General features: G+C 47.1%; 1 protein-coding gene across 1 annotated transcript in view; it reads left to right on the top strand.

Moving 5' to 3' along the window:
• Positions 1–14,213, top strand: part of LOC137534584 (gastrula zinc finger protein XlCGF53.1-like) — a 22,972-nt gene extending 8,759 nt beyond the window's left edge. The window contains exons 3-5 of the mRNA XM_068256150.1: positions 503–661; positions 5,576–5,645; positions 12,169–14,213. Of these exons, the coding sequence (XP_068112251.1) occupies positions 503–661; positions 5,576–5,645; positions 12,169–13,565 (1,626 nt within the window). The 3' untranslated portion in view covers positions 13,566–14,213. The remainder of the gene's footprint in view (positions 1–502; positions 662–5,575; positions 5,646–12,168) is intronic.

Here is a 14,213-nt window from a genome sequence, read left to right as displayed (position 1 = left end):
ATAAGTCGACCTCGAGTATAAGTGGACCCCAATATGTGACTCTCTTAAGCTGGAATTTCTTAATGACTCGAGTAAAAGTCTATCCAGCAAAGTTAGTGTCTGCACTTGAAAACCAGGTGGAGTAAAGGGCTGCACGTGGGAACCAAGGTTAATTGCTGCACGTACGGAACTAGAAGAGTTATTGGCTGCACTTGGGGGCCCAGAAAGGTTATTACCCCCCCCCCCCCTCCCCCAAGTAACCAGTACCACTTGACAAAAGCTTATCTTTATTAATAAAACACAGACATGACTGAAGAGATGAGGATTCTGGGAGGGTCACATGACATAATGTTATCACTATTAATAAAACGCATACATGACTGGAGAGGTGAGGAGGGTACTAGGACCCAGGGCCACATGAAATAACTCATATCTTTATTAAAAAAAAACACAGCCCTGACTGGAGAGAAAGTTAGGAGGATCACAGTGGTTATTACCTCTTCTTTTATCTGTTTATATTCAGAATTATGAAGTAATAAAGAGACCAGATGATGAGTTGGCCTCCCTTGGGTCCAGGAAGGAGAGTCCCACCACAAAGATTCCTCATTCCAAGAAACAAGAGAGAAATGACAAGAAAATTCTAGAACTTACAAACCAGGTCATTCACACACTGACTGGAGAGGTAAGAACTGTTGGGACATTGCATAGTACCGCTAAATCTCAACCTCATTAGAACTCATAAATATTGAGGTATCTAATGAGTAATCCTACTGGAAGGTATAAAAAGGCGGGCGGGTTGAGTCCTATATGGTTTTGTCATTGAATATTGTGTTCAAAGAAGAAAAATAGATGGTACTATAAATTTTTCATCCACTGTGATTGCCTTAGAGCAGGGGTCTCAAACTCAATTTACATGGGGGCCGCAGGAGGAAAAGTCAGGATGAGGCTGGGCAATTTATTTGCAAAAAGGTGCAGAAATATATACACAAAATCTTTAATCACGTAAAAAGTGCTTATGATTGATTGAAAAAAAAGGCCTTTTTTTCAATCAATCATAAGCACTTTTTACGTGATTAAAAATTTTGTGTATATATTTCTGCACCTTTTTGCAAATAAAAAAGAAAAAGTAATTTTTCAATTTTTGATCTTCCGTGTCTTTGGTATATCCCTGATTAGTGTATGAAGATCCCTGGCATTTTTTTCCAATTTTCCCAATTTTTTTTTATGTTTAGAGTGTGGGAATTTAAAAAAAAAAAAAAAAAAAAAAAAATTATGTGGGGTCCCCCCTCCTGAAACTTTTTAACCCCTTGTCCCCCATGCAGGCTGGGATAGCCAGAATGTGGAGCTCCGACCGATTGGGACTTCACACCCTGACTATACCAGCTGCAAAAAAGGTCCCCTAATGCCGATTTTTGTTCCGGTGTATATGTTGGGGGGGGGGGGCCCAGGTTTATTTTGCCCTGGGGCCCCATAGTTGCTTAAACCGGCCCTGCAGGGCAGCGGGGACAGTGGCGGGGAGGAAGGTCAGATCCCCCCTCCCTCACCTGGGTCCTGTCCAGATATGCGGACAGCAAGCAGGTGCGGCAGGCAAAGAATAACTCACCTGACTTCTGCGTTCCAAGCGCTGGAGCACAGCGTCACCGTTGGCACAGGTCTCCGCGTTCAATGACGCTCACTTTGCATTTGCAAATCAGGTTCTGGCCCCCCCCCTCCCCGCCGCTGTCCTTCCTACTTGCGCTGATTCACCCTTCTGGGGCAACTATACTAACTACACTGGGGACAACTATACTAGGGCAAGTATACTAGCTACACTGGGGGCAACTATACTACCTACATTGGGGGCAACTATACTAGCTACACTGGGGGCAACTATACTAGGGAAACTATACTAGCTACACTGGGGGCAATTATGCTATCCATACTGGGGGCAACTATACTAGCTATACTGCTGGCAATTACTGGGTGGGCCATTTATATGGATACACCTGGAAGCCTGTGCTAGCATTTCTCCTGCGGTGTTGCTATCAGTGTGTGAAGAGTGGGAGAAGAGGGTTGCATTGACAATCCAACGCAATGGGCAGCACATTGCACACATTTTATAAGTGGTCAGAAACTTGTAAATAACTCATGAAAGAATAAAGTTACGTTAAAACCAAGCACACCATTGTTTTTCTTGTGAAATTCCCAATAAGTTTGACGTGTCACATGACCCTCTTCCTATTGAAAAAACAAAAGTTGGATTCAAAATGGCCACCATGGTCTCCACCCATTTTGAAAAGTTGTCCCCCTCACATATACTAATGTGCCACAAACAGGAAGTTAATATCACCAACCATTCCCATTTTATTAAGGTGTATCCATATAAATGGCCCACCCTGTATATTAGCTATACTACGGACAACTATACTACCTATACTGGGGGCAACTATAATAGCTACCTATACTAGGGGCAACTTTATTACATATACTGGGGCAACTATATTACATATAATGGGGGCACCTATACCTGGCATTACCTACAGTGGTGTGCTTAGTATGCAGCACTCGTTCCTTTCCTTTTTGGGGGGGGGGGGTCTTATAATACCCAGCACCACGTGTAAAATGCCCTAAGTACGCCACTGGAGATGCCCAATGTCGATTAAAATGTTCAAAAACAAAAATTAAAAAGAAGGCTTACCTTCAGAAAATACCAATGGCCACTAGAGTGGCACTTCACATTCTGTATTTGAGTGTTATAATGTGGGAGATCTATGGCTTGCTTCTGGTGGTAAGCCTCCTTTTTTAAAGTAAACCTGAGATGAAGGAAGAAATTGCCTTTTACTGACCTGGGGCTTCTACCGGCTCCACGAAGTCTGTTAGGTCCCTCTTTGTTCTCTTGGTCCCGTTCATTTCACTGTCAGCCCCGGTAAAGTCCATGACTCAGCTGGATCGGCCTACTGCATATGCACGGTTCCTGCCACGCGCCTTCTCAATCGTGCTCCTGTTGCTGGGAGTGTCCTGCGCAATTAGTCAAGACTTCTAACTGCACACTCACAGAACTCTCCCAGGCAGGATCAAGGAAACGACGGGTTGCAGAGTTTGACGGAGCTAACAGCAGAACAATGTGCAAGGCCGGGAGGACACTGAGGGAGCTAAGAAACTACCTAGGGCAGGAAGAAGCCCCCGATGAGTAGAAGCCAACTTTTTACTTTGTCTCAGGTTTACTTTAAAGTGTAACATAAAATCAAAAATCAATTCATTTGTATCTGATAAACAAGTAATAAAGATGCTAACCAGGCATTCCAAAAGTTAAAATCTCTACTACTTTTCTTGTTTATAAATGATCATTCCCCAGTTTACCTGACTGGTGCACACAAAATTTGGTACACAAAAAGGAAGTTGCAGGGCACGCTGGATTGTCATTTTTTGCTTCTGTACATTAGTTAAAGGAGAACTGTAGTGAGAGGTAAATGGAGGTTGCCATATTTCTTTCCCTTTAACCACTTAACATCTCAGTCGTTTTCAGCTTATGCATCCGAGCAATGTTCACCTCCCATTCATTAGCCTATGACTTTATCACTACTTATCACAATGAACTGATCTATATCTTGTTTTTTCCGCCACCAATTAGGCTTTCTTTGGGGGGGTACATTTTGCTAAGAGCCACTTTACTGTAAATGCATTTTAACAGGAAGAATAAGAAAAAAAATGAGAAAATTCATTATTTGTCAGTTTTCGGCCATTATAGTTTTAAAATAATACATGCCTCCATAATTAAAACCCACGTATCGTTATTGCCCATTTGTCACGGTTATTTCACCATTTAAATTATGTCCCTATCACAATGTATCGCGACAATATTTTATTTGGAAATGAGCATTTTTTCCGTTTTGCATACATCACTATTTACAAGCTTATAAAAAAAAAAATAGAGAGAAATATTTCATCTTTACATAGATATTTAAAAAGTTTAGACCCTTAGGTAAATATTTGTGTTTTTTTTTTTTTTTTTTATAGTAATGTTTTTTTTTTTTTTATTAAACATTTTATGTGGGCATTTTTGGGAGGGTGGGATATAAAAGTGTTTTATTTGGGGAAATATTGGTGTATTGTAATGTTTTGGGGCATTTACTTGTAGTTTTACTTTTTGGCCACAAGATGGCAATCTCGATTTTTTTTACATGACGTCAATCTAAGCGTACAATGTACGCTTAGAGGGACACAGCTTCAAAAAGAGCGAAGCTTCCGAGAGAAGCTGTCGCTTTTTCAGCGGGGGAGAGGAATCAATGATCAGGCTCCATAGCCCGATACATTGATTCCGTGGCTACCGACTCCGCGGCCGGGAGTGCGCGTGCATGCGCGCGATCAGCAGCGGGAGCGCGCCTGTCCTCCTTGACGTTTTTATACGTCAAGGAGGACAAAGTGGTTAAGCAATACCAGTTGCCTGGCAACACTGCTGATCTATTTGGCTGAAGAAGTGTCTGAATCATACCAGAATCAACCATGGAGATAATCTTGTCCTATCTGTCAAAATTGTCAGAAAAACCTGATCTGCTGCATGCTTGTTCAGGGTCTGTGGCTGAAAGTATTAAAGGCAGAGGATCAGCAGGATAGCCAGGTAACTGTTATAGCTTAAATAGAAATAAATATGGCAGCCTCCATACACCTCTCTCTACAGTTCTCCTTTAAGTTTGAGGGGAAATAAAGAAGCAAAAAAAAGGACAACCCAGCATGCCCTGCAACTTCCTTTGTGCAGCAACGTACCAAATAAGAGTCAGGTAAACTGGGGAATGATCATTTAAATCATTTATAAACTAGAAAAGTAATAGAGATTTTTGGATTGCCTGGTTAGCATCCGTATTACTTGTTTACCAGATAAAAGTAAAGAATTGATTTTTTTATTTTATTCCCGACCGTTACTCTACCTCCCTAGCGTTCTGGACGAGCTAGACTCGTCCAGAGACGCTGGAGGTGACCGCTCAGGCCCCGCTAGGCAGATTTGAATAATTTTTTGCTTGCTGCGTGCCTTACCCGATCGCCGCCGTCGATCCGCCGCGATAGAGCGCCCCCCCCCCAGCCGAGACCCCGTGCACTGCCTGGCCAATCAGTGCCAGGCAGCGCTGAAGGGTGGATCGGGTCTCCCTGTGACGTCGCCATGGCGACGGGGGAAGCCCTCCAGGAAATCCCGTTCAGAACGGGATTTTCGGACGGGCCAGTGCGCCGGCGGCGATCGGAGGGTTGAGAGGGACGCCGCGGGGGGGGGGGGGGGGGGGGAATCATGTAGCTAGGCTAGCTACATGAAGAAAAAAAAATGTGCAAAAAACGTTCCCGCGGCCACAGGGCCGCGGGAATCAGAACGCCAGGCAGGTTAATGGCTTTCTCTACAGTGAGATTCTCCTACACATATGAGTTTATATGTAATCACAGGTTAACTTACAACTAACCACCTACATTTACCTGTAAGTGGGGTCTGAACAGTTACCCAAAACAAAAAATGCTATAGTTACTCAGGATTACGAGGTCAGAAGAAGGTCAACCACAGCAAAGACAAAAACAATCCAGATAAACAAAAAAAAAAGGTGCATAAGCATCATCAAGATCTCTTTCTTTTCTGCAGGTGTGGAAGTTTTTGGGCGAAAGAACACTTATTACTGACCATACCGAGAAAGAAGACTATCAGTCACAAGGTAAGAGGGAGTCTAATTGCTTTTTTTTCTACCACCCATGAATAGGACATCATTTTACAGAAGGTAAGTGTAAGACCTCTACTGGGGTTATGTCACTTCCTGATGTTGGTGTTGTGCCAGGAAGTGAGGAGAACATAATCTGTGGAAAGAGATGAAGGTACTCACTCCTGTCTTGAACTGCTGAAAAAAAAAATCTGTGCTGTGTTCTAGTTTAGGATTTCTTAGTTTGGTTTCTTCTCTGCGGAGAATGCCAGCCACTACAAGAGTAAATGCAATGCTGAGGCTGCCTGTGCGTAGCAGACAGATGGCGGCCTCTGTCACAGGGTTGCCAAGCGTCCGTCAAATGACGGACTGTCCGTACAGAAGCTCTTAAAATAGAGCTGTCCGTACAGACCGTATTTCCTGTTCAGTCGTCCGTCCAAAAGTGCATAAAATCTTCCAATCTATTCTGCGCATGCGCCTTGCGCTATGCAGCTCTTCCCCCCCCCCCCTCCCTCAGTCTCCCCTCAGCCGCCCTCTCCTCCCCGGGTGTCCCCTCCAATCAGCTAACCTCTTTTTGGCGCCGGTGCCACTCGCTGCCCAATAAGAGATGTGGAAGCCGGGAGCCGGCCCAGCCCACTGAGCACAGCAGCGAGTGTCACGAGGAGGAGGGCGAGTGTGTCACACGAGCGGCAGCCAGGTCGGAGCTGAGGTCGCAGCACAGCACTCAGGCACACAGCCGCTGAGCCACCCACCAGCAGCAGAGCAGGAGCAGATCAGCAGCAGCCGACCGAGAAGGAGCAGATCAGCAGCCTGAGCCTTGGCAGAGTGAGTCTCAGTCTACAGCAGACTGATTGGAGCCCGCCCCTCCCATACTCCGCAACCGCCCCAATTTCGTCGGGATGGTCCCAGTACGGGAGGCTTGATCCCCCCCCCCCCCCTCCCGCTATAGCCTGCCTGAGTCCCGGGCTGAGCAATCAGGATGGAGAGCGGCAGAGTGATTATTACGGAGAAAGAGCAGTCACCGCGGGACTTGCTTCCTATACAGAGTAATGATGAAATTTACAAAGCCCCGCGGTGACTGCTCTGATCTGCACACATTCTTCTCACCTCGCTGCCTCAACTTCTGACACTTGCAGTTGCAGGCAGCTACTTCCCTCGCTGTCCACTGCCCGGGCTGACACAGTAGCAGCTAGTGCCCTCTGACCTTCCCTCCCCCTCCTCATCTACACTCTCTGCACAATCACCGGAGGAGGGGAGGGACACTGCCTGGCTGCACTGCAGGGACCGTGCTTTGAGGTAAGGCATGGGGAAACGCTGGGCACACAGACAGGCTCAGCTCCGTCCATATTCCACACACACCATAAACAAATGGTGAAGTAATATATACATAGCTCCTGACTGTCACTCTTTAATCTTCATTTGTCCCTCTTTCAAGACTTTGTCCCTCTTTCTATAAATATATATTTTTTTCTACTGAAAAATGTGTTTGATTGCCTCTAAACTTTATTCCCATCCTTTAAATTGATCTATTACCAATTTTAAAGTGTTAATATGAAGGAAAATGAACCAGGATAGAAATGACCAGTGTGGTTTGAATTATAAAACAACATATTTTTCTTACGAAATCTTTATGGTATGTGTGACTAGGGGTGTGACGGGGGCGTGATCAGGGGCGTGGCTTAAATGTCCCTCTTTCTCATCTCAAAATGTTGTGAGGTATGCCCTCCCACAGCCCAGCAGCCCTCCGCCACCTGCCAGGAACGAGTCTCCAGAGTCCTGGTCTCTGCCATGCGGAGGTAACTATTTATTCCTGAAGTCCTTCTCCAGGTATCGCTGCTCTGCAATCCTTCTCTCTGCTGCTCACAGCCTGTCAGCATAAATTCAGCTTTCCTACAGGTCATGGGGAAGCTGATCAGTGTGGCATGCAGCGGCACTTCAGCTGGAGGAATCCTCCTCTGCTCTGCACTGTTATCTGGTGGGCAGCATTCCTCAGTAACCTAGATGGGGTCACAGGAGGGATGGGAGCAGGGAAGCCGTTCTATAGGTAGGGCATGGGGGTTATTTACATTGACAAGGAGTGAAGAGCCAGCCAGAGTGATTCACAGCTGAAACCATAGCCGAGCTTTGTAAAGATAAAATCACTAGGATCCTGCTCAGAAAGGGAAATGCATGGTGTCACTTTATATAATGGCTTGTTGTGAGCTGCTCTGATCAGGCAGGCAGCTTTCCCCACTGCTATAGAAGCTGGGGTCTATAGATTGTGAGCTAGTCTGAGGACAGTAAAGTGCTGCAGAAGAGGTCAGTGCTATATAACTACATAATAATATGGTAGGACGTTAGACTGAGTGGAGAGTGTGAGCTCCTCTGAGGGCAGTCAGTGACATGACTATGTACTCTGTACAGTGCTGCAGAAGAGGTCAGTACTATATAACTACATAATACAGCAGGCATTGCATTATGACTGTGGTAGGGATTAGATTGTGAGCTCCCCTGAGCACAGTGAGTGACCTGACTATGTAAAATGCTGTGGAAGATCATGTCAATACTAACATGTCAACTCTACTTGATGTGAACCTAAACTGAGATAGATATGGATTTTTCCTTTTAAAATAATACCAGTTGCCTGACTCTCCTACTGATCCTGTGTCTCTAATACTTTTAGCCACAGCCCCTGAACAAGCATGCAGATCAGGTGCTCTGATTGAAGTCAGACTGGATAAGCTACATGCTTGTTTCAGGTGTGTGATTCAGCCACTGCTGCTGCCAAAGGCATCAGCAGGACTGCCAGGCAACTGGTATTGTTTAAAAGGAAACCTCCATATCCCTTTCAGTTTAGGTGCACTTTAAAAGTGCGCTTTTGACTCCGCCCCAAACCCCGCCCCCTGTCCGTCCAAAATTTTGGGCGTCTTGCTTTTTTAGGACTTTTGTCCGTCAAAAATTAGAAATTAGGTTGACAACCCTGCTCTGTCACCGCAGACACAAAGGTGGCCTCCATCTCCCCAGCAGTGATAAAGGCAACTTCCATCTCCTCAGCAATCACAGGCAGCACCTATAGAGGATGCCCACATGCTCCTGCCTGGCAGAAACACAGATGGCCCGATATCTCCCTGGATGTCACAAGTGTCCCCCAGCAGTTATAGGTGAACCCACCTCTCTCCCTCCTAGCAGCCACACACAATCCGGTCTTTCCCACCAATTACAGGTGGCTTTTATTTACCCTGACATCACAAGCAGCTAGTGTTGGGTGAACAGTGTTCGCCACTGTTCGGGTTCTGCAGAACATCACCCTGTTCGGGTGATGTTCGAGTTCGGCCGAACACCTGATGGTGTTCGGCCTTTTAAGTTCGGGTTCGCCCCGAACTACTGAATGGCCGCCGAACAGGGCCCCTGTTCGGCCGAACAGGGCCCTGTTCGCCCGAACATGCCGCAATACGGCCCCCCTATGGGGTCGCAGGCATAAGGGGGGAGCATGCCCCGATCGCGGGGAGGGGGGTCGGAAATTCCCCCCACCCCCTCCGCTAGCGCTCCCCCCTCTGCCCGCTTCCCCATACAAAAGTTTAAGGCAAGTTAAATAGTACTTGGTGGCTGGCACTGGCAGTGGAGTGAAGAGGAGGAGGAGTCCGAGTAGCAGAGTGACGCGTTGAGGCCGGGCAGCGGGCGGTTCAGCGGTAGTACCCTTGTGGTACTTCCGCCCTTTCTCTGACCTCACGTCCTCTACGTGATGACGCATACGAGGGTACGCGTGATGCGTACCCCGTATGCAGAGGACGTGAGGTCAGAGAAAGGGCGGAAGTACCACAAGGGTACTACCGCTGAACCGCCCGCTGCCCGGCCTCAACGCGTCACTCTGCTACTCGGACTCTTCCTCCTCCTCACTCCACTGCCAGCCACCAAGTACTATTTAACTTGCCTTAAACTTTTGTATGGGGAAGCGGGCAGAGGGGGGAGAGCTAGCGGAGGGGGTGGGGGGAATTTCCGACCCCCCCCCCCGCGATCGGGGCATGCTCCCCCCTTATGCCTGCGACCCCATAGGGCCCCCAAAATGGGCATGTTCGGGGGTCCCATTGACTTCCATTGAGTTCGGCGTTCGGGCCGAACATGCCGAACATCTGGCCCATGTTCGGCCTGTTCGGCCCGAACCCGAACATCCAGGTGTTCGCCCAACACTACAAGCAGCCCATTTCCCCTGCAGTCACAGGTAGGCCACAGAAATCACAAGTGTCCCTATTTTTTCTTGCAGTCGCAGGCAGCTACCATTTTCCTCAGCAAAAAAGCCTGGCCAGTATACACCTTCAATTTTGATCGGCCAGCCCTTGGCCAATTTTACCACCTCCATGTATTCTGAGAGCCAACAGATTTTGGATCCTATGAACAGATTGTTTAGTTAAGCGCTAAAACTATGTGGAGATGGTAATATTGGTCAATTATTGGCTAATTAAAATTGGATGTGTTTAACAGATGGCCCACATGTTTCTGGCAGTCACGGGCAGCCCCAATCTCATCCAGTAGTAACAGTTGGCCTTATTACTTTTGGCAGTCACAGGCAGCCCCAATCTCACCCAGCAGTAGCAGGTGGCCTTGTTGCTTGTGGCAGTCACAGGCAGTACCAATCTTACCCAGCAGTAGCAGGTGGCCTTATTGCTTGTGGCAGTCACAGGCAGCCCAATCTCACCCAGCAGTGACAGGTGGCCTTATTGCTTGTGGCAGTCACAGGCAGCCCCAATTTCACCCAGCAGTAACAGGTGGCCTTATTGCTTGTGGCAGTCACAGGCAGCCCCAATCTCACCCAGCAGTAGCAGGTGGCCTTATTGCTTGTGGCAGTCACAGGCAGCCCAATCTCACCCAGCAGTAACAGGTGGCCTTATTGCTTGTGGCAGTCACAGGCAGCCCCAATCTCACCCAGCAGTAGCAGGTGGCCTTATTGCTTGTAGCAGTCACAGGCAGCCCAATCTCACCCAGCAGTAGCAGGTGGCCTTATTGCTTGTGGCAGTCACAGGCAGCCCAATCTCACCCAGCAGTAACAGGTGGCCTTATTGCTTGTGGCAGTCACAGGCAGCCCCAATCTCGCCCAGCAGTTACAGATGGCCTTATTTCTTCTGGCAGTAGCAGGCAGCCCCAATCTCACCCAGCAGTAGCAGGTGGCCTTATTACTTGTGGCAGTCACAGGCAGCCCAATCTCACCCAGCAGTAACAGGTGGCCTTATTGCTTGTGGCAGTCACAGGCAGCCCCAATCTCACCCAGCAGTAGCAGGTGGCCTTATTGCTTGTGGCAGTCACAGGCAGCCCAATCTCACCCAGCAGTAGCAGGTGGCCTTATTGCTTGTGGCAGTCACAGGCAGCCCAATCTCACCCAGCAGTAACAGGTGGCCTTATTGCTTGTGGCAGTCACAGGCAGCCCCAATCTCACCCAGCAGTAACAGGTGGCCTTATTGCTTGTGGCAGTCACAGGCAGCCCCAATCTCGCCCAGCAGGTACAGATGGCCTTATTTCTTCTGGCAGTAGCAGGCAGCCCCAATCTCACCCAGCAGTAGCAGGTGGCCTTATTACTTGTGGCAGTCACAGGCAGCCCCAATCTCACCCAGCAGTAACAGGTGGCCTTATTTCTTCTGGCAGTCACAGGCAGCCCCAATCTCGCCCAGCAGTAACAGATGGCCTTATTATTTGTGGCAGTTGCAATCTCATCCAGCAGTAGCAGGTGGCATTATTACTTGTGGCAGTCCCAATCTCATCCAGCAGTAGCAGTTAGCCTTATTGCTTGTGGCAGTCCCAATCTCATCCAGCAGTAGCAGGTGGCATTATTACTTGTGGCAGTCCCAATCTCATCCAGCAGTAGCAGTTAGCCTTATTGCTTGTGGCAGTCCCAATCTCATCCAGCAGTAGCAGGTGGCATTATTGCTTCTGGCAGCCCAATCTCACCCAGCAGTAACAGGGGGTCTTCTTGCTTCTGGCAGTCACAGGCAGCCCCAATCTCACCTAGCAGTAGCAGGTGGCCTTATTGCTTGTGGCAGTAGCAGGCAGCCTCAATATCTTCTTTCATTTATAGATGGTTCCCACTTTTAGTAATTGTTATAATAAAACTTTTTTTAGGACCCTAATTGCAAATCTGCCATAATGACTTTTAGATGAACCATAATTATGTTGTAGATGTCCCTCAACTCTCAGCCGCCAATGTAATGTGTGATTTCACTTAGAGGGACACAAATTGCACTTTAGCAGGAGTTTTATATTTTGTCACTTCCATGCTTCTGATTAGATTTACATTTAAAGGATCGCCTATCCCTGCACTAGCATTCTTTGTCGTATTTATGCAGGGTTTTCCTAAGATCTGAACATTATTTGAAGGAATCTACCAGGATAAAAATGTCTAAGAAAAGCTGTTCTAGATGGAGAGATTTACTCACATCCAGTCTCCTATGGAAGTGAGGAGAATCTTTAGTGGGTCCACAAAAAAAGCAAAACTTTTCTCTACTTTCATTTTGGCTGAAATTCCACTTAAAGGTATTTTTGAAAACTCTTATGAAAGTAGTTTTCTTTTCTACAGGTATTGCTCATGATGGGCCACCCAGTAGAGAAGGATCAGATCTCATTGACACTGACCCATCTGTGCCTCAAGATGGTACTCAAAACACATCCACTAAGACCAACTCTTCAGAAGAAGAACATTTTGTGGACCTTGATAGCTACAAACTGACTCATGTTAAGATGGAAGACCTCTCTTTTGAAGAACATCTTCACCATTGTGACAGCCACATACCTGTACAGAATACACCACCACAGTCACAGGTTAAGGAACTCTTTCATAAGGAAGGACATCTTCACCATGGTGACAGCTCTATACCTGTACAGAATACACCACCACAGTCACAGGTTGAGGAATTATTTCATAAGGAAGGACATCTTCACCATGGTGACAGCTCTATACCTGTACCTCATACATCACCACAGTCACAGGTTGAGGAATTATTTCATAAGGAAGGACATCTTTACCATGGTGACAGCTCTATACCTGTACCTCATACATCACCACAGTCGCAGGTTGAGGAATTATTTCACGAGGAAGGACATTCTGATGAATCAGATCTTTATTCCCCTGAAGAGGGTGCACAACATACTTGTTTTATTATTAAAGATGAACACCTTTCAAGTGAAGAAGAAAATGATAATGTCCCACATCCCAATAAAACAAGGGACATGACTTCAGTGTTATCTGATGGATCAACCTCAGAAAATGTAGCTAAAAATGTAGCTTCTTCTTTGAGCTATTTTTCTAGCTTGCCAAAGAAAGAGTCTCCCCCCACTGAAATGGATTCTGCTGCGGATCTCAATCTCTCTGGGACCTTTGGGGTTGGTGAGAGGTCTACTGAAACTCATACGGGTCATGGGAAACAAATGATGATTCTTCGAAGAGGAAAGACCTTTTTCTGCTCAGTGTGTGGAAAGTCTTCCAATTGGAAGTCAGTACTGGTTCACCATCAGCGCACTCACAGTGAAGAAAAGCCTTTTTCTTGCTTTGTGTGCGGGAAATGCTTCAACAGCAAGTACCACCTCACTCTTCACCACAGAACTCACACTGGAGAAAAGCCATTCTCGTGTTCAGAGTGTGGGAAGTCTTTCAACTGCAGCTCCCACCTCGCCACGCACCAGAGAGTTCACACTGGCGAGAAGCCTTACTGTTGCTCAGAGTGTGGCAAGAGTTTCATCAGCACCTCCAATCTCATCCGCCACCAGAAATTCCACACTGGAGACAAGCCATATTCTTGTCCGGATTGTGGGAAATCTTACTATTACAAATCTTATCTGGCTAGACACCAAAGAAGACAACCTAGTGGCAAACCGTACTCCTGCTTGCAGTGTGGGATGTTTTACTTTAGCAAATGTGCTTTAGCTGTACATCTACAAAGTCACGAGACAGCAGCTCAGCAACAAGAGGATCCCTAATGTTGGAGAACGTAAATAAACACTTCTGATCTTAAAGGGAACCTAAGATGACAAGAAAAAAAAAATCATACATACCTGGGGCTCCTCCAGTTCCCTTCAGCCTGATTGCTCCCTCGGCGCCGTCCTCCTGCTCCAGGATCTTCTGTAATGGCTCCCGGCATCTTCAGCTTGTCGGGGCTTAGTGCGCATGCGTGGCCCTGCGACGGTCGCCTGCCACACTCCCGTCGCCAGGAGCTCTCTGCGCCTGCACAGTATTACTGAACAAGCCCAGAACTCTCCTGGCCATGGGAGTGGGAGAGGGGATCACGCGTGGCTGCACTGCGCATGCGCCGACTGGACGAACATACCAGGAGCCCTTATGGAAGATCCCAGAGCCGGAGGACGGCGCTGACGGAGCGGTCAGGCTGAAGGGGCTGGAGGAAGCCCCAGTTATGTACCGGTATTAATTTTTTTTTCTTGTCATCTCAGGTTCCCTTCATCCCTTTCGTCATAAAGGGGCACTATGATGAAAAAAAACTGTTACATTTACAGATTTGCATTTCTTCCAGAGTGAAATACACTGTAAATGACTTTGTAACCATATAGCTGTCACTAACAGTAAGAATTGATAATCTGATGGTTCTTAAGGTAGCCACTAACGAACCAATT

The sequence above is a fragment of the Hyperolius riggenbachi genome, chromosome 10, assembly GCF_040937935.1.
Source record: "Hyperolius riggenbachi isolate aHypRig1 chromosome 10, aHypRig1.pri, whole genome shotgun sequence".
In the NCBI taxonomy this organism is placed as follows: domain Eukaryota; kingdom Metazoa; phylum Chordata; class Amphibia; order Anura; family Hyperoliidae; genus Hyperolius; species Hyperolius riggenbachi.
Note: the sequence above shows the minus strand (reverse complement) of the source record. Positions and strands in the feature narration are given on the sequence as shown.